This window comes from Balaenoptera physalus, assembly GCF_965194825.1.
Source record: "Balaenoptera physalus genome assembly, chromosome: 17".
Classification (NCBI taxonomy): domain Eukaryota; kingdom Metazoa; phylum Chordata; class Mammalia; order Artiodactyla; family Balaenopteridae; genus Balaenoptera; species Balaenoptera physalus.
The window spans coordinates 82,810,293-82,831,356 of record NC_138895.1 but is presented as its reverse complement, the minus strand read 5'-3'; the positions used below and the strand labels follow the sequence as shown (position 1 = coordinate 82,831,356).

The 21,064-nt window shown below is 47.9% G+C and overlaps 1 protein-coding gene and 2 long non-coding RNA genes across 25 annotated transcripts in view; 1 reads left to right on the top strand and 2 right to left on the bottom strand.

Moving 5' to 3' along the window:
• The window catches only part of PTK2 (protein tyrosine kinase 2), a 254,441-nt gene extending 252,292 nt beyond the window's left edge, over positions 1-2,149 (top strand). For all 23 annotated transcript variants that reach the window (XM_082433792.1, XM_082433790.1, XM_082433804.1 and 20 more), the window contains one exon: positions 904-2,149. In XM_082433792.1, the coding sequence (XP_082289918.1) occupies positions 904-1,116 (213 nt within the window). In that variant the 3' untranslated portion in view covers positions 1,117-2,149. The remainder of the gene's footprint in view (positions 1-903) is intronic.
• Positions 1-21,064, bottom strand: part of LOC309646997 — a 404,605-nt gene that overhangs the window by 219,863 nt on the left and 163,678 nt on the right. The window lies entirely within an intron of this gene.
• LOC309647000 lies at positions 2,064-7,614 on the bottom strand. Its single transcript, XR_014255728.1, has 2 exons — positions 3,444-7,614; positions 2,064-2,874 (listed from the first exon to the last, which is right to left on the bottom strand). It is a non-coding gene; the product is annotated as an uncharacterized lncRNA (long non-coding RNA).

Genomic DNA, 21,064 nt, shown 5'->3' with positions numbered 1-21,064 from the left:
CGTGCGGACAGCCTGTGTCACCCACGAGTCTCAGGTCGGGCCTTGCTTCTCCATCCTCACGGCCACGTCCCCTCTTCCCTGAGGTATCACAGCAGCCTCTCAGCTGCTTACTCCACCTCTGGGCTCTCCCTGCCCTTCCGTTTACTTGCCGCACTGCCACCAGAGCCCTGTCTCGATTATGTTATTCCCCTTCCTAAAATTCCTTAGGCCTCCCCGTTGCTAAGTTCAGCAGGACCAAGGTGAACGTGGGGGGCTTACGAGGCCCTTCACGGAGGAAGCCAGCCGGCTCACGCAGTCTCGGCCACATGCAGGCGAGTTCTCCTCTGTGGAGTCTCCGCCCCTCTCAGAAGGAGTGAACTGCTCCTCCCCGGGCCCATTTCTATGGTGTGATTTTCCCACGTGTGATGGGCAGCTCTGTGCGTGCTTCCCCCACACTGGGCTGTGAGCACAGACACACTGGGTCACTCTTGAGTCCACGACTCCAAGGGCCTTGTGTACAGTAAGTGCTCGCTGATTGTTGAAAGAGCACGTGGCTAGATCGCCGCTGGTTAAGTACACAGGTCGGAGGGATCGCGAGACACCCCAAGCAAAGCTCTCCAGCCCTGTGGCTCCTTCCACCGCCCCTGCCCCCGCTTCCCACCTCTGATCCGCTTGGAAGGGTCTAGAGCTTACATCAGAGTGGAGCAAGTGTCTGGTGACATCCTTGAACCATCTCCTGCATAGCAAAGGAAGGTCTTGGAGCAGGTGCAGTAGAAAGCGTGCGGGCCTGGAGGTGAAGACCAGGTTCTGTCTTGTTTAGGGGAAGGAAGAAAGTTTCTTCTCCTGGAGGCACCTAAGAAAAGCGCCTAAGAATGCCCTGAGTGTTGGCTGCAGGAGGCTCTCCTGACCCTCTTGTTCTTGCAGATTGAGATGGCCCAGAAGCTGCTGAACTCCGACCTGGGGGAGCTCATCAACAAGATGAAGCTGGCCCAGCAGTACGTCATGACCAGCCTGCAGCAGGAGTACAAGAAGCAGATGCTGACGGCCGCGCACGCCCTGGCCGTGGACGCCAAGAACCTGCTCGATGTCATCGACCAGGCCAGACTGAAGGCCCTGGGGCAGACGAGGCCGCACTGAGTGCCAGGGCCTGCTCCCCGCTCCGCCGCCACCAGCAGCGAGGCTCTGCCCGGCCGTGGGCGCCAGCACTCACAGTGCCAACACTCTGGCTGAGGCTGGTTGAAAATCTCATATAAGTTTAACCACATTTTGATGTGGGTTGTTTTGGTTTTGGTTCTTTAATCATGGTGTTCAGAAAAGTCCGGGATCCAAAATGTGGCATTTTTCTGAGAATAAAAATTGTACATGAGAAGCTTTTAAAGAATCATGAAGAACAGATTTTGTTCACATCAGGATGTACTTTCGTGGAAGCGGCCGAGGCAGTGATGCACTGGTTCCTGAACTGGCCGGACTGGTCCTTGGAAGAAGACAGGAGGAAGCGGAGGATTCCAGGAAACCCAAGGGGCTGAGAATCCCTTTGCCAACCGCAGACTTACTCTCCAGGCTGGAATTTTTGTCGTTAGAACACTGTTCAGTTGCAATATGCTAATACCACTTTACAAAGAAAGAATATAAAAGCTATATTTTGAAGACTTGAGTAATTTCAGAAAAAAACTACAACCCTCTTGTCTTTCCTGCCTTTTACTTTCATGTGAGTATGTGAAGCATTTGGTTGGAAACTAGCTGTAGAACACACTAAAAACTTTTGTCTTTTTTCACCAGAATAATGTGCCAGTTTTTTGTAGCGCTGTTATTTCTCTTGGAAGCAGAAATGCTTTGTACCAGAGCACCTCCAAACTGCATTGAGAAGAAGTTCTGGAACCATCCCTGTTTTCCATTTTTATATAATTTATAAAGAAAGATTAAAGCCATGTTGACTATTTTACAGCCACTGGAGTTAACTAACCCTTCATTGTGTCTGTCTTCCCAGGAAAGAATTGGGCAAAACAGAGATTTGGTTTCCTTTCGATGTCCAGTTTTACCATCCATTCTGTTAAATAATTTTGAAAAATATGCCCTCTCTTTAGTTTGTTGGGGGATATAAATTATTCTCAGGAAGAATATAATGAACTGTACAGTTACTTTGACCTATTAAAAAGGTGTTACCAGTAAAGTGCTTGGTGTAATATCCTTTCTTTTGGTTTTGTTCCTTCAGATCATTTGAAATTTCTCAGGTGACTTGTCAGATAAACTAACATACAGGAAAGCTCTCGATAATGATTAGTTTCTTTTATTCTTTATCTTGTCAACAAGTCAAGAACATTCCTCATAAGTTAACCTTCTTGTTCCATCTTCACGGTTAAATGCAGAAACCGAGCTAGGGTGATGTCGTCCCTGAAGGACTTCCCTCCGCAGGCTTGGTGTCACCGCCACCTGTCCAGCCTCGGGGAACCTGTTCTCTTAAGGGAACCATCAGCGTGACAGACCCCAGACCCAGCCTCATCTCGCTGAGCCTCTGGCACGCAGGACTGGGGTCTGCAGCGCTGGGGACCTGGAGGGAGAAGAGCCGGCGCCCAGCCCCCAGTGGAGGGACTCGAGCGTGTCCTGCAGGAAGACGCGCGTCCCCGTGTGCAGCAGAGTCAATCCCCTCTGGGCTGCCTGGCGTCCTCTTCGTCTGAAGAGAAGGTCGGGGATGTCGCCCCTCTGAGCTTCTCTCGGGCTCTCCAGTCTCCGCTTCCTCGTCTTTAGGATGGTGATCGTGAGGTTAAATAAAACGAGCGGTGTGAACGATGAAGCGCTCCACGTGCTCCCGGGGGCTCCACTGCGGGGCTGTGAGCCACGGCCGCAGCGCGTGTTCTCTGCCCCGTACCGAGAACTGCAGGTAAGTCTGGAAACGTCCTGTAAGTCAGAGGGAAAGGCATTTTGGTTGTGAGGACGGGTGGAGACAGATAGCGGATGGTGTTGGCTGGCCGGCTCGGTGGCCCCGGGGCCGTCAGAAGGGCCACCCCGTGACTCCGCCACATGGTGCTGCAGACGGCAGCTACCCAGTGAGGCATTCGACCCTGTCCACGCTGGCCAGGAGAAGCAGTAAAGAAAGCGAATACGGGCCTGCCCACGACCTCGCCCTCTGTCTTTCTCCAGCTCCATATATTTTAACATTATTTTAATTAAAGAGTCATTTAAATAGAGAAAAGGGCACGTAAATGTTGAGCTTATTGAATTTTTCACAGAGGAGCACACTCATGTCACTGGCGCCCAGACTCAGGAACAGGACAGCACCAGCACCCCAAAAGTCTGCCTGGGGTCCCTCCTAGCCACTGCTTCCCCAGAAGGGTACAGCCACCCTGCTTGCCTTTTATCAACTTTATTGAGATGTAATTCACACAGAGTAAGAACCTGCTGAGTGAACAGCTGGATGACTCTCTTCAAACGTGTACATCCAGTTCCCCATCAGTCCCCACACCCACCGAGGCAGCCGCTGGCCTGGTCTCTTGCACCGTAGATCTGGTCTTACACACCAGGTTGCTTCTGGAACTACTGTATGCACTCTTCTGTTTCTGGCTTCTTTGACTCGGTGATGTTTTGGAATATCCGTGTTGTTGCGTCATCAGGATTTGTTCTTCTTTATTTCTGATGGTACTCGGTGGTCTCACAGCCAGTTCACCTGTCACCTGTTGGTGGATGGGACATTTGAGCTGTTTTCAATCTGGTTATTATGAATGAAGTCACCGTGGACATTTGTGTACAAATACACGTGTTTCCATTTCTCGTGGGCAAACAACTATGAGCAAAATTTCTGGAACTTATGGTAAGTGTTCAACTTTATTAAGAACTGCCAAACCGTTTTCCAATGTAATTATACCATTTTACACTCCAACCAACAACACATAAACCTTCCTGCTGCGCCACATTCTCACCAGTATTTGGCATTGTCAGTCTTTTATAATTTTAGACTTTCTAGTGAATATGTGTTCCATCTCATTTTAATTGTGTTTCTTAATGTACAATGATATTGAGCATCTTTTCCTATACTTACTGGCCATTTATATATCTTTCCCGGAAGTCTCTGCTCACATATTTTGCCCTGTTTAAAATTGGGCTGTTTGGGAATTCCCTGGCTGTCCAGTGGTTAAGACTCGGCACTTCCATTGCCGAGGGCACAGGTTCGATCCCTGGTCAGGGAACTAAGATCCCTCAAGCCATGTGGCATGGCCAAAATAAATTAATTAGTTAATTAATTAAATAAAATAAAATTGGGCTGTTCATCATTCTGTTGGGTAGATAGGAATTCCTACCCACTGGGTGGTAGGAATTCCCTCTGTGTCCCAGATACTAGTCTTTGTCAGATACTTGTTTCCCACACGTTTTCTCCCAGTCTGGGGCATGGCTGTTCATTTTCTTAACTGCACCTCAGTGTAATTTTACCTGAAAAACTGGTGGAGGGATTGTTGTGATTGGAACTTCATTGGCTTTTTAGGTCAGTTTGGGGAGAACAGGTATCTTCAGAATGTTGAGTCTTAAAAACATGAACTTAATATATCTCTATTTCTTTATATCTTTAATTTTAGTAATGCCGTGCTGTTTTCAGTGTAAATAAAGATCTTAAACATCTTTTGTTAGCTGTATTCCTGTTCTATGTTTTTGATGCTAATATGTTTTAAATTTTTCTTTTTTCTTTTTTAATTTTATTTATTTTTTGCTTAACCTAGGTGTGACATATACTATTTTCTATTCTATTTTTTTAATTGAATTATAGTTGATTTACATTGTTTCAGGGGTACAGCAAAGTAATTCAGTTATATATATGTAAATATATATATTCTTTTTGTACATTCTCTTCCATTATAGGTTATTACAAGATAATGAGTACAGTTGCGTGTGCTCTACAGTAGGTCCTTGTTGTTTATCTATTTTATATATAGCAGTGTGTGTATCTGTTCATCCCAATCTCCTGATTTATCCCTCCCCCCCCACACACACTTTCCCCTTTGGTAACCGTAAGTTTGTTTTCTAAGTCTTCATTTTTTTGGATTCCACATGTAAGTGATATCATGTGATACTTGTCTTTATCTGACTTACTTCACTTAGTATGATAACCTCTAGGTCCATTCATTGCTGCAAATGAAATTGTTCAATTGTTGGTGGCTCAGTACATAGAAATGCAGTCATTTACACTGTGTCCTTGGTGGGTCCAGCCCTTTTCTGTCTCTGTTCACCTGCCCCAGCCTGGAGTGATGCACCCCAAACTCCGACCCCACCCAGCCCCTCGTGCTGTCCCTTCATGCAGCAGAGGGCAGGACACAGCAGCCAAAACCGAGTGCAAGTGCCGGACACTGTCAACCACTCTCAGGGGAGTCAGGCTCAGTCTCTCTATTTGGGGCCCCCCTTGTTGGGTGGGGCTGACTGCCACGCTCTGAGCCCAGGTCTGACCAGGTCTGTGTACCACCAATGAGGGCTGCACATCTTTTAAAACTTTTAAATCATACTTGACTTTAGTTTGTTATCTTGATGAATTTGACAACAAAAACAGACAATCTTTCTAGTTATTTTCCCCTCTGGGGGAAGAATGCTCTTTAAATTTACCCAAACATTTTTAGGCATTGACTTCTTTTTAAAAATTCATCTTTTTTTATTGCACAAGTGTACAAAGTGGTGCACATACACTGAAGAACATTAGAAAATACAGCCAAGTCAAAAAATTTTTTAATTGCCCCAAGATTAGGAACAAGGCAAAGATGCCAGTTTCACCACTTAACGTTCAATGTAGGACTGGAAGTTCCAGCCAGAGCAGTTAGGCAAGAAAGTAAATAAAGGGCGTCCACATTGGAAAGAGAAAAGTAGAGCTACTTCTATTCGCAGGTGATGTGATCTTATACACGGAAAATCCTAAAAAATCCATAAAAACTGTTAAAGATAATTAACAAATTCAGCAAGTGAATAAACAAAGTGTGGTGTGTCCACACAGTGGAATATTATTCAGCCATAAAAAGAAATGAAGTGCCGACGCACACTACAACATAGATGGCCCTTGAAAACATGAGGTTGTGAAACAAGCCAGACACAAAAGGCCACAGATTGTGTGATTCCATGTGATTTTGTGATTTATAATAAGAAACAGAAATTTGATGTTCCTCCCATTCCTGGTACAGAGCTCTCAAAAACCTTGGAATTTCCTAGGAGATGAGAGAGACACCGGTGTCCTTTGGAATTAATTCTTAACAAGCCCCTTTCAGTGGCACCTGATTTTATGTTAATGAGGAGACTTTGGGGAAGGGGGCTGGTTGCTAGAGGAACTCCCCATGACTACAGGGTTGGGACTTTGATCAGTCGTGCCTACGCAGTGGTACCTCCATAAAAACCCACGCAGACGGGGTCAGAGCTTCCGGGTTAGTGAGCGCGCGGAGGTGCTGGGGCGTGCCCGGGGTGGGCTGGCCGCTCCACGCCCCTTCCCACACACCTTGCCCTGCACATCTCTTCCTTCTGGATGTTCCTGAGTTCTGTTCTTTGTAACAAACTGGTTCTTCATAATAAACTGTTCTTTATAATGAAATCTAATAAGTTAAATGTCTTCCAGAGTTCTGTGAGCTGCACTAGCAAATTCATGGGACCTGAGGGGAGGGTCAGTCTCTGGCATCAGTAGCACGGGTGATGGTGCCATCGGCACTGGAGAACAGAACAGCCTGTGGCTGAGCCCTTCGCCGGGGGGGTCTGATGCTGTCTCCTGGTAGATGGGGTCAGGACGGAGTTAATTGCAGGGTACCAGCTGGTGTTGCAGAATTGCTTGGTGTGGGAAAAACACCCACACGTTGAGGGACCAGAAGTGTCAGAAGGGAAATATTGTGAGTAAAGTGTTGTAAGCAATGTAAAGTAAAACAAAAGTTTTTTCCTTTACATTCTATTTATAGGAAATGTCCAGAATAGGCAGATCCCTAAAGACAGAAAGCAGATCAGCGGTTGCCCGGGGCTGAGGAGGAATAGGGAGTGACTGCCTAATGGATACAGCGTTTCCATCTGGGGTGATGGAAAGTTTCTGGAACTAGGTAATGATGATGGCTGTACAACATGGTGAATGTACTTAATGCCACTGAATTGTACACTTTAAAAATGGTTAAAATGGTTAATTTTGTGTTGTGTGTATTTTACCACGATAATAAAAAGTATCAAATGTCTTATTAAAAAACATTAGGTACCTACTTATGTAGGAGGATGAATGGTCACCCACGGTGTCTGCAGGAGTCCAGGGGACGTGTAAGTGGGGACAGGTGACAGCAGGTCCTGGGTGGTCTGCATCGCGCCGCTTCATTCCGGCTCTCCGTCCCCCTCCTTCTAGACCCAGTCACAAAACTACCCCCTCCCAACAGCATCTCATCCAGGGCAAAGCCTCACTCTCAGTCCCTCCCCCAGATCCTTCTTTCACCCAAGAAAGGACTGACGGCTCCGCCCTTGGTTTTCTCTGAAGACATGCGGAGGTCAGCAAACTTTTTCGATAAAAAGCCAGACAGTGACTATTTCAGGCTTTGCAGGTTGGATATGATCCCTGTCGCGTTATCTTTTTTTTTCTGTTTTGACAACCCTTTAAAAATGTAAAAACATTCTTAGCTCCCTGGCCAGTAGAGTATGTTTATCTTTTTAAATTATAATCAGACCATGTCTCTCAACACACGCGCTCACGCACGTACACACACACACACACCACCCCACCCCCACCCCGCTCATAACCTCCAAAGGCTTCCTGGCACTTAAAATAAAATATTAGAATTCAGACTCCTCCAGGGCCTGGCATGGCCAGACCTGCCAGCTTCCTACCATGGCTCTCTGTCCCCCTCCACCTCAGCCACACAGGCCTAGAACATTCTGGGTCATGTGGACCTGCCAGCCTTTGCCTTGTGGCCAGCCATCACCACGGTCAACTTCAGCACACTTCATTGCTTCCAAAAGAAGCCCAGCACCCCTTACCCATCCCCCTCCACCGCCAGCCTCTGGCGATCACGACTCCACTTTCTGGCTCCAGGGATTTGCCTCTTCTGGATCTTTCCATACAAATGGAATCACACAATGTGTGGTCCTCAGTGTCATAATGTTGTCAAGGCTCGTCCATGTTGTAGTATGTTTCAGTACTTCTTTCCTTGTTAAATCACTAAATAATATTCCGTTGTAGGGATAGACCACAAAATCTCATCAGCTGATGGACATTTGGGTTGTTGCTACTGTTTGGTTCTATGTATGAATAATGCTCCTATGCAAATTTGTGTATGAGTTTTTGTGCAGACTTATATTTTTATTTGTCTTGGGTGTATACCTAGGAATGGAATTTCTGGGTCATATGCTAATTCTATGTTTAACCATTTGAGAAACTGCCAGAGTATTTTCTGAAGTGGCTGCACTATTTTACATTTTCATTAGCAACGTATAAGAATTCCAGTTTCTCCACAGCCTTGCCAACACTTGCCGTCTTCCCTTTTCTTAGCCCTGTCCTAAGCCCTGGGGGCCCAGGAGTGAGCAAAGCAGGTAAGTAAATAGTACATCCGTGGCCCCTCTGGTCTGCTGTTGGAAAGTCCAGTCCAGACCAGAATGACGTAAGCCCAGTTCATTCCAGTTGATAATCAAAATCCAAACTCTTATTCGGTTTGAAATGTTTCTCCTCCCCCAGCTTAGACTGGATGTGGAAGCCTGGAGCAGGGCAGCCCCTGACATCTGGGAGCTGGCCTGGCCCTCACAGCACGGCCTGTGTGCTGCTGAACCCCAGCAATTTCACAGGATGTGGACATCACACAGGTCAGTCTGTGACTGTGATGGACCAAGACAAAACCATGAGTTGTCCAGACAACAAAAGTGGCCAACCATTCCCCCCACCTGCCCCCTGCTGACTTGAGCGATTCCTACTGCTTTACCACCCACAGCTGCCCCTCCCTCCCGACAAGACCGATAAGATGCCCAGTCACAAAGCTACCCCCTCTTCCCAAGAGCAAACCAAGTCTAATGCGGAGCAGACCCCACTTGCTCAGCCCTCCCCCAGATGACCTCACCCCATCCCAGATTCCGCTGTGCTAGAGGCTGAATGATGGCCCCCGAGACGTCCACCTGCTGATCCCTAGAACCTGTGAGTGCTCCCTTCTATGGCAAATGGGACTTTTCGTGCGATTAAGTTAAGGGTATTGAGGTGGGTCTATTACCCTGGACTGTCGGGGTGGGCCTGGTGTAACTCACAGGGACCCTTACAAGAGGGAACGTTTGTCTACAGAAGGGGAGAAGGCAGTGTGACAATGAAGGCAGAAATTGGAGTGATGCACCCACAAGCCAAGGAATGTGGGCCGAGTCCAAAAGCTGAAAGAGTCGAGGAGTGAATTCTCCCCTAGAGCCTCCAGAAGGGGCCGGCCCTGCCAGCCTCGCCTCTAGTCCAGCAAGACTAAGTTCAGACTCCTGGCTTCACCTGTAGGAGGAAGCATGTGTGCTGTTCTCAGCCAGTGGCGCCAGGACTCTAATGCACACAAGTTAAGTCTTTTCTAAAGACGCCCCCTTGGTTCCTCAAGATGTGTGTTCTCCCTCGCTGCAGCGAGCAACAGCCCGACACGTTCAGCTGCTGCTGTGTTCTTGGTCTTGGGCTGGAGGGCGTCATCGTGGGCATGCCCAGGTGGGGGGCAAGGTGTACTGGTGTCACGGTTGTGAGCGGGCATTAGTCCTCCCACACCCGCACCCCCTGCCCCCAGGTGCAGCACAGGTCCAAAGCTAACTCTACTTGGGGGTGATTTTGCAAATTCCAAAGAGCCCCACCTAGCAGGGTCTGGGAGTCCAATTGCCCCGACACAGACCCCGCTCCTCTTCCTCTTCCAGCCGCCCTGCCCCACCTGTGCCGTGAGCCCCGCCCCTGGGCTCCTCTGCCCCTCGAGTTGCCCTTGGACCAGCCCTTCCCTGTGTCCCGCCTCCTCCAGGCCCTGCCCCAGAGGGACCAAACCTCTCCTCCCCCAAACCCTCAAGGTCCCCAGGGGTCCCCGGGACACTCTCAGGTACTCTTGAAAGGTACCCCATCTCTGTCCTTCGTCTTCCCGTCTCGCCCTCACCTGGCCTCACAGCCCTCCGACAACTTGCCCTGACCCATCAGGGAGGGGCACTGGGCAAACCAGCCCTCCCTCGGGGGCCTCTGCAGACCCCAGCCTCCCTGGGTCTCAGCCGGAACACCTCTACCTCCCGGCTTCTCTCTTGGACACTGGCTAGTTGTTTGCCCAACCATGGAAAGTAATCTGGAGAAATCAGCTAATGAGTAACTTCCCAGGAAATTATTACAAATCTGCTGCCACTGAGTGAGTCACAGGAAGCGGGGTGGGGGGTGAATCACCCCCAAACACACACGTGCTTAGTCACTGCAAAGCCAGTGCCAGCGGCAAGGCACCGGCAGCTCACCGTCTGTGTCTAAACGGTGCTGTGTTGTGCTTGTGTTCTGTTTCTTTTGCACCTCTTCTCTGCTCCTGATGGAACATTTTATTGGAGTTCAAAGTCCCACACTTTTTTTTGTTTTTTTAAGTTCTTTAAGGTCACAAAAACATTGATTTTTCTGTTTCCTTATTCTTCCATTACTTTTAGGATATTCCTCAGCTTCAGAACTCCTACTTAGAATCTTAATTTTTTAAACTCAGTGTGTCAGGTCTTTCCTGGTCTCACTGTGAACATCTTCCCAGAACCCTTCCGTTCCGGTGGTCCTGAGATGCCGTCTCCCGGAGGCTCTGGAGGCTGCTGCCGTGCCTCTCCCCACGCTGGCCCTGCTCCCAGAGGTCTTTCTCTAGGACGCCCCTAAGTGGCGGGCATCTCGGGGCAGGGGCAGGGGCCCTACTGGGGCCTGTGGGGCACACATTCCCCCCCTCCCCTTCCTCCACTGCTCACAGCTCATCGTTTCACGTGTGGGGCTCCATCCCTGCCTGGCTTCTGGGGTCCCGCGGGGTCGGGGTCGGGGCCGGGTCTGGAGAGGTGAGTGTCATATGCAGCACACACCGCTCAAAGATAGGGGCCTTAGCCACCTGGAGACGCCAGTGCACTGGGCAGACAGGACCAGACCTGCGTCCCGGCTCCTCCTGGCGAGACCAAGCCAGGCCTAGCCTGACCACGACTGTGGACACGGAACAGCCCACCCCGCTCTCACCGGGCCCGGGTTCCACTCTCAGGGACGGAAACCTTGGTTTGCAGCTTCTTGAGCCACATCAAAGCAGGAATGTCCCTGACGCTTAACACACCAGGTCTTATTAGTAACCAACACCTTAATAAGAAATGATGGGAATCCCGGGCTCCTTGGGCTGAAGGAGACCCAAGCACTCAGCCTGGATCGTTCGCCAGTGTTTACCCTCAAGGAGGCCAGAGAGAGAGACCGCAGAGCTGGGACCCAGCTGGTCCCAGCCCCAGGATGGTGCCCTCGGCCTTGCTGGAGGGGAGAGCCGGAGAGCTGGGTTCCTGGGCTTGTGACAGGGTGATGGGCTTCGGGTGCTGGGGCCCACCTTCACTTCTGCCACAGTTGCACCTGGAAGCCAACAATGGGCATGTTACCCTAGATAAAGGGAACCTCAAAATGCAGGGGATCAAAATTATGCTCAGTGGAAGGAGCCAGACACACAAGGCCACACACTGCATGACTCCATTTGCACGAGCTATGCCAAGTGGCAAAGCCACAGGCACAGAAAGCAGAGTAGTGGTTGCCGGGGCTGGTGCGGGGTGCTGCTGAGTACAGGCTTTCTGTTTGGGGTGATGACACGTCAAGTCTGGGACTAGAACAGATGTGATGATAGCACAACTTTATGAATGTAGTGGGTTGGCCAAAAAGTTCTTTCGGTTTTAAAGTAAAAGTAAAAGGCACATTTTTCATTTTCACCAAGAACTTTATTGAACAACGTATTCACCATTTTGTTCCACTACCTTCTGCCATTTTCCAGGCAACTTCATAATTCCATCTTCCCAGAACTTTATCTTTTTTAGCAAAGAACTGTTCCAGGTGCCTTTTACAGTCTTCCAGGGAATTGACATTTTTTCCATTAAGAGAATTTTGTAAAGACCTAAATAAATGGAAATCTGAAGGTGCAATATCTGGTGAATACGGCAGATGAATCAGAACTTCCCAGCCAATCTAACAGTTTTTGCCTGGTCATCAAAGAAACATGCGATCTTGTGTTATCCTGATGGAAGATTGTCGTTTTCTGCTAATTCTAGATGCTTTTTGTCAAGTGCTGCTTTCATTTGGTCTAATTGGGAGCAGTACTTGTTGGAGTTAATCGCTTGGTTTTCCAGAAGGAGCTCATAGTAGAGGACTCCATTCTGATCCCACCGTATACACATCAGCTTCTTTGGATGAAGACGAGCCTTTGATGTGGGTGGTGGTGGTTCATTTCGCTTGCCCCACAAGCTCTTCCTTTCCACATCATTGTACATTATCCACTTTTCATCGCCCGTCACAATTTGTTTTATTTTGTTTTTATTTATTTATTTATGTATTTATTTATTTTTGGCTGCATTGGGTCTTCGTTGCTGCGCGTGGGCTTTCTCTAGTTTCGACGAGTGGGGGCTACTCTTCGTTGCGGAGCACGGGCTCTAGGCACGTGGGCTTCAGTAGCTGTGGCACGTGGGCTTCAGTAGCTGTGGCACGTGGGCTCAGTAGTTGTGGCTCACGGGCTCTAGAGCGCAGGCTCAGTAGTTGTGGCACACAGGCTTAGTTGCTCCACGGCATGTGGGATCTTCCCGGACCAGGGCTCGAACCCGTATCCCCTGCATTGGCAGGCAGATTCTTAACCACTGCACCACCAGGGAAGTCCCCACAATTTGTTTTAAAAACGAATGTTTTCGTTACATTTAAGTAGAGAATTGCATGGGGAAACAACGGTCAAGAAGTTTTTTTGCCATTTAACTTATGTGGAACCCAAACATCAAAGCGATTAACATAACCAAGCTGGTACAAATGGTTTTCAACACTTGATTTGCATATTTTGAGTATGTCGTCTGTCTCCCTCGTGGTATAATGTTGACTGTTCTCAATTAATGTCTCGATTTGATCGCTATCAACTTCAACTGGTCCACCCGACCGTGGAGCTTCGTCCAGTGCGAAGTCTCCAGCACGAAGCTTCTCAAACCACTGTTGACACATTCAATCCATCACAGCACCTTCTCCATACACTGCACAAATCTTGTTTTGCGTTTCGGTTGCATTTCTTGAAATAATAAAGCATAATATGCCAAAAATGTTGCTTTTTTCTTCCACGTTCAATTACACAAAAATTCATCAATTTTGATAAGGTTTTTTAAAATGCATGCTCGTATGACAGCTGTCACATACAATCTAACAAAATTGTTTCGAATAAAGTTAAAGACAACTAAGCACTGCTAGAGCCATCTTTCAGGAAAAAAACGAACAAACCTTTTGGCCAACCAAATACTTAATGCCACTGAACCACATACTTTAAAATGGTAGCTTTTATGTTGTGTGCGTTGTGTGTTATGTGCATTTTACCACAATAAAAAAGGAAAACAAATGTAAGGGATTGATGCTAACGGTCCTTAGTGTCCCATAGGAATTCATTAGGGAACTGACCCATCTAAGCGGTCCAGACCAGGCCCCTGGTCTGTCCTGTACCATCTTGGAACCACTCGGCGTAGCTGTCCCAGCCCTTTCCTATCCTGTGGATAAAGTTGTAGGCAGAAACTTACCGGTTAAATCTCCCGAGGTGCCAGTCATTGTAACACACAAGTGCCCTTTCTACGTCTGGTGTGGAGGACACGGACCACATTCCCTTCCAGCAGCGATGCAGGAGTGGATCAGAAGCCTGCATCTCTCGTGCGTGGCTCCGGCGTTTCCTGACTCAGGGAGCCCCGTCCAGCGTCTCCAGGTCAGTCGGTCTGAGTCCCAGAGCGTGGAGGAACCATGGTCTCCGAGCTGGGGAGGAGCCCCTGGGTCCCCACATCACCAGGGAGCCTGAAGAGCTCCGAGGGTCCCTTTCCAGAGGCCCCACTTCTCCAGATGCTTCTCCCTGTGAGGAAGGAAGGCCCCTCCCCTGTCCGAAGTCCACCTCAGGCCTGGACCTGAGCTTGGGAGACTATTCATGGCCAGGCCTGGACCGTGTGCCCTGGGGCCCAGGCTCTGGGCACGTTGGTTGTTGGGATGTTCTGAATTCAGTGAGTGGGGCTGGGGGAGGGGTGACCTAGACTGTTCCCCGTGTGTCCCCAATATGCATCGAAGACCAGAGCGGCCGTGGAGTCTCATGAGAGCAAAGCAAAGACATTGATAAGAAATATTAAATGCCAAAAATACCTTTTTAGATATATGCAGCAATTCTCTTTTTTTGCTAACCTCAGGACTCACCCTGGATGGCCTGTCATTAGGTGGAAAGAGAAAGCCCCTTCACAGAGCTGAAACAGTGACGGTGACAATGACAGTTCTGTGAAATCGGACTGGAGTGTCTTCTGGAACTATCCCAGTTTTCAAGATACATTGGATAAAACCCAGATGAAACTTCTGCACAGTCTCTTTCACCATGGATGAGCATTAATCAGTGAGGTAGTTAAAACCCATTTTATTAAATCATTTCAAGAACTGCTCTAATTTTGATCAGTCCTCATCTTACTTCAGCTTCTCAAATGCTTAATATTTCCCACTCCCAACAACGAAAAGTAAATATGACACGTGAGCTGTCAGAGTGATTGTTTTTAAGCAGTATATATGCCTTTCTCTTTAAATTCATTAAGAAAATCCGATTGTGATGTTTAACAAAAATGAATGGAATTATTTCTGATTTTTATACTTGATTCCCATTTAATTAATCTCAAAAGCCGAAAAACACACATCAGTACACACATTCACACACATTTACCAAAGGAATACCGTGCTTCCTATCCAGCCCCTTGCTTCATAAGTGCCTTATCATGCTGGGTACATGCTACATTGTATTATTATAAATTAAGTAATGTTAAAGAGCATATCTATTTATTTTCTTGGTCGTGAAACACATTGTAAAATAGATACATTAATTACTTTAGAGCTTTAGTTTAATTTTGACTGCTTTTACTAATCTGTCTTACAAAATGCATTCCTTGATTTAATTCTAAGTGGATTCTATAAAATTCCTGGAAACATATTAGCATTTGAATTGTAAAACGAAGTCGCCTTCTGACAGGAGCGTGTCTCTTTGGCTGACAGGTTTGACAAGGAGGACAGGCTCTACAAATCAGATTCTATGCCATATTTTTGCATAAATTGAATAAACTAAATCTGCGGCTCTAAGAGTTTGACAAAAAAATTTATTTAAAGAAGTGATAAAAACTTTCATTTTAAAAACATTTTATTGGCAGAGGTATAAATGAATGAACAATATTTTATGCCCCTTAGACCTTGAGTTAAACTTGGTGCCTCTAAGTGAAAGAATATTAGACATCAATCTCAGGAAAGTACTTCTCTGCCCAGACCACACCACCTTGATGACTGTCACTTTATAATCAGTCTTGAAGTTGCCGGTGTGAGTCATCTAACTTTGTTCTTTTTTCAAGATATTTTCTTTTTGGCTCTTCTAACTCATTTGCAGTTATATATAAATTCTGAGGGAATTCCAGTGGTTAGGACTCCGCGCTTTCACTGCCGAGGGTGCCAGTTCAATTCCTGGTTGGGGAACTAAGATCCCGCAAGCCACACGGCCAAGAAAAAACACAAGTGAAATCAGTTTGTCAATTTCCCTTTTTAAAAAAAGCCCCTCGGGGTTTTGAATCAGCTTTCGCTGTGTAACATCGCTTACTCATTTCACTGTGCTTCTGTGCACCAGCTGGCAGCCGGCTGACCCAGCTACGCTTGGACTGGAGGCTCCCCGGTCACCCAGGGTCCAGGATGAGGAAGGTTCCTCTCGGTGACGTGTGTGGGCCATGGGGAGGGGGCCAAGTCCCGGGCCCAGCCCCACAACGGCATCTAAGGCCTCTTAGGGCAGCTCTGCTGACATCCTAGTGGTCTACGCAAGTCACATGGTTGAGCCCAGCGTCAACGGATCTAGAAATAAACCGTTCCAGTGGGAGAAGAGGCAGGAGCCGTGACTTTTGGGCAGCGATCGGATCCACCACGCCTTTCTTGCAGACTCTATTGGGGTCATAAAAGATCCTTGTGAAAGCCAGGTGATTTCCAGCATGGGGCTTTCCTCACCGTGAAGGCAGAGCTCGTTGAAGGGTCAGCCGGCCAGCCGTCGGTCATCACATGTAATTGTCAGGGGGGTTCACTATGCGACTTTGGCACGTCACTGGGAAGGGTCAGAGCTGCCGCGCTGCAGTGACACAGCCCCTTCCATTCCCACCACCACTGATGGGAACACGGCCCTCGGCACTGACATCTGCAGAATCGAGCCTTGTCTCAATCCGGCCAGCAGTCCTTCCCGGGCCCCATTCCTTACTTTAAAAGACGCGTTTCCGGGCTTTCCTGGTGGCGCAGTGGTTAAGAATCCGCCTGCCAATGCAGGGGACACGGGTTCGAGCCCTGGTCGGGAAGATCCCACATGACGCGGAGCAACTGAGCCCGTGCGCCGCAACTACTGAGCCCACACACCACAACTACTGAAACCTGCATGCCACAACTACTGAAACCCGCGCGCCTAGAGCCCGTGCTCTGCAAGGAGAAGCCACCGCAGTGAGAAGCTCGCGCACCACAACAAAGAGTAGCCCCCTGATCGCCGCAACTAGAGAAAGCCGTGCACAGCAACAAAGACCCAATGCAGCCAAAAATAAATAAATAAATTTATTTTAAAAAAGAATGAATATTAAAAGATGCATCTCCAACAGAAGTGTACTTTTCATGGCTGAGAATTATTCCTCCAAATGTGTCATATATTTGTGTTTTGCTCAATTGTGAACTGATAATCATAGTGATAAATAAATCCAGAAGAATTATTTTTAACACTTAGAGCATCGCAGGAAATAAAACAAAATTTCAATTTATTTACACATTTTTGTTGTAGAGAAGTATGTTGTAGAGTGATCCATAAAACTTTCAAATGTAAAAATATTATTTTAGGATAAATAACCTGGCAGCAGTCAAAGGAAAAGATGATTTCTGTGGGTAACAGAAAGAGGTGTCTAAGCATTAGAGGTTCATCATGTACTGTTTGTAATGGATCGTGTTGGATATCAAATTGATATGCTATTTATATTCCATCTGGTTACATTTTAAAGTGATATGACAGTTTTATTTTTAAGTGTCAATATTTACAGTATGCCAGAAATTGTATTCTTTTGTAGCTATTTAAACTTATGAAATATTTTAGGTGTCAACTTAATGTGTGAGGGAGATAAAACATATTTTAAATTACTTTAGGGAGTATGTGAACAAAACTGGGGACCAGCAATGCCAAGTGCATCAGTGAACTTCACAGTCAGAAGAAACCAAGAGATCAGCTGTGGAACCCTTGGTGTGACGGCCCCCCTGCGCCTGTTGGGAGGTGGCTGGTGTCGAGGTTGGGACCAAGCTGCGCGGGTTCAAAGCCGGGCTCTGTGCTCATGGGCTGTGTGGTCCCCTGCCTGTTTCCCACCTATAGCCTGAGGACTGAATGAGGAAATACATGTGCGGTGCTGAGAACAGGCACTTGGGCCGGAGGAAGCTCACGATGCCATATTCACGCTCCTGCACGATCCTGGGGGGCAGGAGGTTATTCCTCTCCCGGAGCCACTCTCAGCTCTGCTTTTTCAAGAAACACAGAACGAGACTCTTCGCTTCTCAACTTGAGAGCCCAGTAAGAGGATGGAAGCGGCAGCCCCCTCCACCCCAGACTGATTCACGGCGTTCTCTGCTGTGACTGCACTGGATCCGGATGTGTCCCGGTTCTGATCGCCCCCTGTGTGCACGGCCATGGGGAAAGGACAGGATCTTGAGACAGAGGACCTCGGGTGGGTGTTGGGGCGCCATTACAGAGCGCCCGCTGGAGTACCAGGCCCCACAGTAGGAGCGAGACGTGTGTACCCTCACTGCTGACCACACCCAGCCCGGGTTGTCCCAGTGAGGACGGCACGCTAACCCCAGCAGGTGCGGGGGACACAGGACCCATCCCAGAGCAGCGAGGCTCCACCCCCTGCCTCTTCAGAGAAGTGAGGCCATCTAGCTTCCCCAAGATGGTGTTTATGGGACAGAAACCCAAGCACGGCGTAAGTGCTAGCTGCCCTTCCTGTCTTCCTCAACGCCCCTCGCGTGGTGCCATTCAGAAAGGCAGGTGACGTTCTAGGTGTGGGCAGAAGACAGGCATGTTGGCCTCTGACTCCCTCCAGTGTGGACACCTGGGTTTTCCTCTGGGTTTGCTCTCCGAACAGCCCTCAGGCCTAGGCTCAGGGCATCGTGAGGACATGCGATGAAGGCAGCGGGGTGGCCCGGTCCAGAGCAGGGACGGGAGGGCAGGGCTGTTCCCGAGGATGCAGGCCACACCTGGCTGTGTCTCTACCCCGCGAGCAACAGGGTGGCGGGGACGTTTTTCAAGAAGTGACAGCACCTAACGTGCTTTGAAAAGAGAGGCGCGTAGACCAGAGCAGGCCAAGGGGAGCCAGCTGCGGCAGGTGGGGCAGGGGCCTTGCGGGGAGCTGGATGCTCCAAGGCGCTGAAGAGGTGACATCCACGGTCATGGGGAAGGGCTGGCAGGTGATGGAGAGGGACTTACGTAAAATATTGAGGGAACTTCCTGGCGGTCTAGTGGTTAGGACTTGGTGCTTTCACTGCCACAGCCCGGGTTCGATCCCTGGTTGGGGAACTAAGATCCCGCAAGCCGTGCCGTGTGCCCAAAAAAACAAAAAAGAAAGAAAAAAGATAAGCACTCCCTTTTATTGACATAATCAAAACACCATTATCAGAGCTTTAAAAATTTAATAATTATTCCTTAATATCATGAAATATCCAGTCAGAATTCAAATTTTCCTAATAGTCTCAGGATTTTTTTCTAGTTTTTAAAAAATCAGTTCCACATAAGGGGCACACTTATGGTGTCTTCTGATGAAAAGAAGTTCTTAATTTAATGAAGTTCAATTTTTCTTCATGGTAGTGTTCTTTTGCCTCAGTTAAGAAATCTTTCCCTACCTCAAGGTCATGAAAACAGTCTCCTATATTGTCTTTTTTGTCTTTTTTTTTTTTTTTGGCTGCGTTGGGTCTTTGTTGCTGCGCGCAAGCTTTCTCTAGTTGCGGCGAGCGGGGGCTACTCTTTGTTGGGGTGTGTGGGCTTCTCATTGTGGTGGCTTCTCTTGTTGTGGAACACGGGCTCTAGGCACACGGGCTTCAGTAGTTGTGGCACACGGGCTCAGTAGTTGTGGCATGTGGGCTCAATAGTTGTGGCTCGCGGCTCTAGAGCCCTAGACTCAGTAGTTGTGGCGCACGGGCTTAGTTGCTCTGCGGCATGTGGGATCTTCCCGGACCAGGGATCAAACCCGTGTCCCCTGCATTGGCAGGCGGATTCTTAACCACTGCGCCACCAGGGAAGCCCTCCTGTATTGTCTTTTAAAGTTGTTATTGTTTTACCTTTCACGTTTAGTCTAGAATCCCCCTGGAATTGAGTTTTGATGCATTTTTCCCATATGGATACCTAATTGTCCCAGCACTACTTAGGAGAAAGCTCATCCTTTCCCCACTGCTCTGAGGTGCTTCTTCATAAGTCAAGTGACTGCGTATGTGGGGTCACTTTCTGGCCTCTCTCTTCTCTTCCATTGGTCTCTGTCTACTGACAGGCAATGCCATTCTGTCTTAATTACTATGGCTTCATAATAAGTCCTGATCTGGCAGCGCAAGCTGTGCCACCTGGTTCTTCTTCTCAAGAGCGTCTTAGCTGCTTTTGCCCTTTGTATTTCCATACAAATTGTAAAATACGCTTGTCAAATCCCATCCCCTGCAACCACCCCGCAAAAACAAACAAACAAACGTATTGGGATTGCACTGAATCTATAGATCAATTTGGGGACAAGTGACATCTTTACACTAGTGAGTTCAGGAACATGCTCTCTTCCTCCATTTATTTAGGTCTTATGAAATTTCTCGGTAATGCCTTATAGATTTCTGTTTTATAGATTTCTGATGTGTTTTGCACATCTTTTATTACATGAATTCTTAGATTTTTGATGTTTTACTCTTTACATTTAATTTTTAATTGTCACTAGTATATAGAATTATGGTTAATTTAAAAATATTGACCTTATAGACAAAAACCTTGCTAAATGATAGTTCATCGGTAAATTATTTCAAAGAAACATCATGCTAGATGATAAAAATGATAGTAGAGAGGAATCATTGTGGAGAGTTAAAAATGAATACTTGTTTACACTTTATATGCTTTATTCCTTTCATAAATAGTATAATGTTTACTTAATGGTTTCTCCCTATATGAAAAATAGCCTTTATTTATTTCTTTTGACTCCAGGAAATGCTACAAGTTGCATACACCACATCCACATTCACCCCCAAGAACTTTGAGGAACATATATTTGGATGAGTTTGTAACTCTTGACCTTACAACATAAACAAGTTCTTTGTGGCGTTGGCACGTGCTTGGTGGGGGTGGGATGGTCTCACGCTGTGCTCCAGAAACCTGGGCTGTCCCCAGGCTGGGAACAGGGGAGGCAAGGCCACCCACACCTTGCAGGTGGGACCCCAGTTCCTTCAAAGAGGAAATGGATCTTGAGTTAAGTTTAAGGGTCATCAAGTAAGTGTGCCAGCCTGAAAGGTGGAGATCAATGCCTTTGTGGAAAATGCAGCAGTTTGAATAGAAACAGTTCATAAAACCGAAAAAGACTTATCCCTGTCTGGAAAAGCAGAAGGTGTAGCCAGTATTCCGACGCTCTCACAGAGGACGGAATGTGACGTGCAGGCCCCTCTACCCCATCCCGCTAGGGGCCAGGCCATCAGGCCGATAGAGGATGGTGGTGGCAGATCTGAAAGACGTGGCTGTCACCATGTCACCACAACACCACGTGGTCACCTCCTTGGCCTTTCTGACGGCTCACCTCCAGGCTCTGTGGGGTGGATGGAGCTGGGGGCTGGGGGGTGGGCAGGGGTCTGGTTGGCTCCCGTCACTGCCAACCCTCTCTCCTCTGGTCGGATGATGAGGATGTCTTTTGGCTGCTTCTGTTGCCCCCT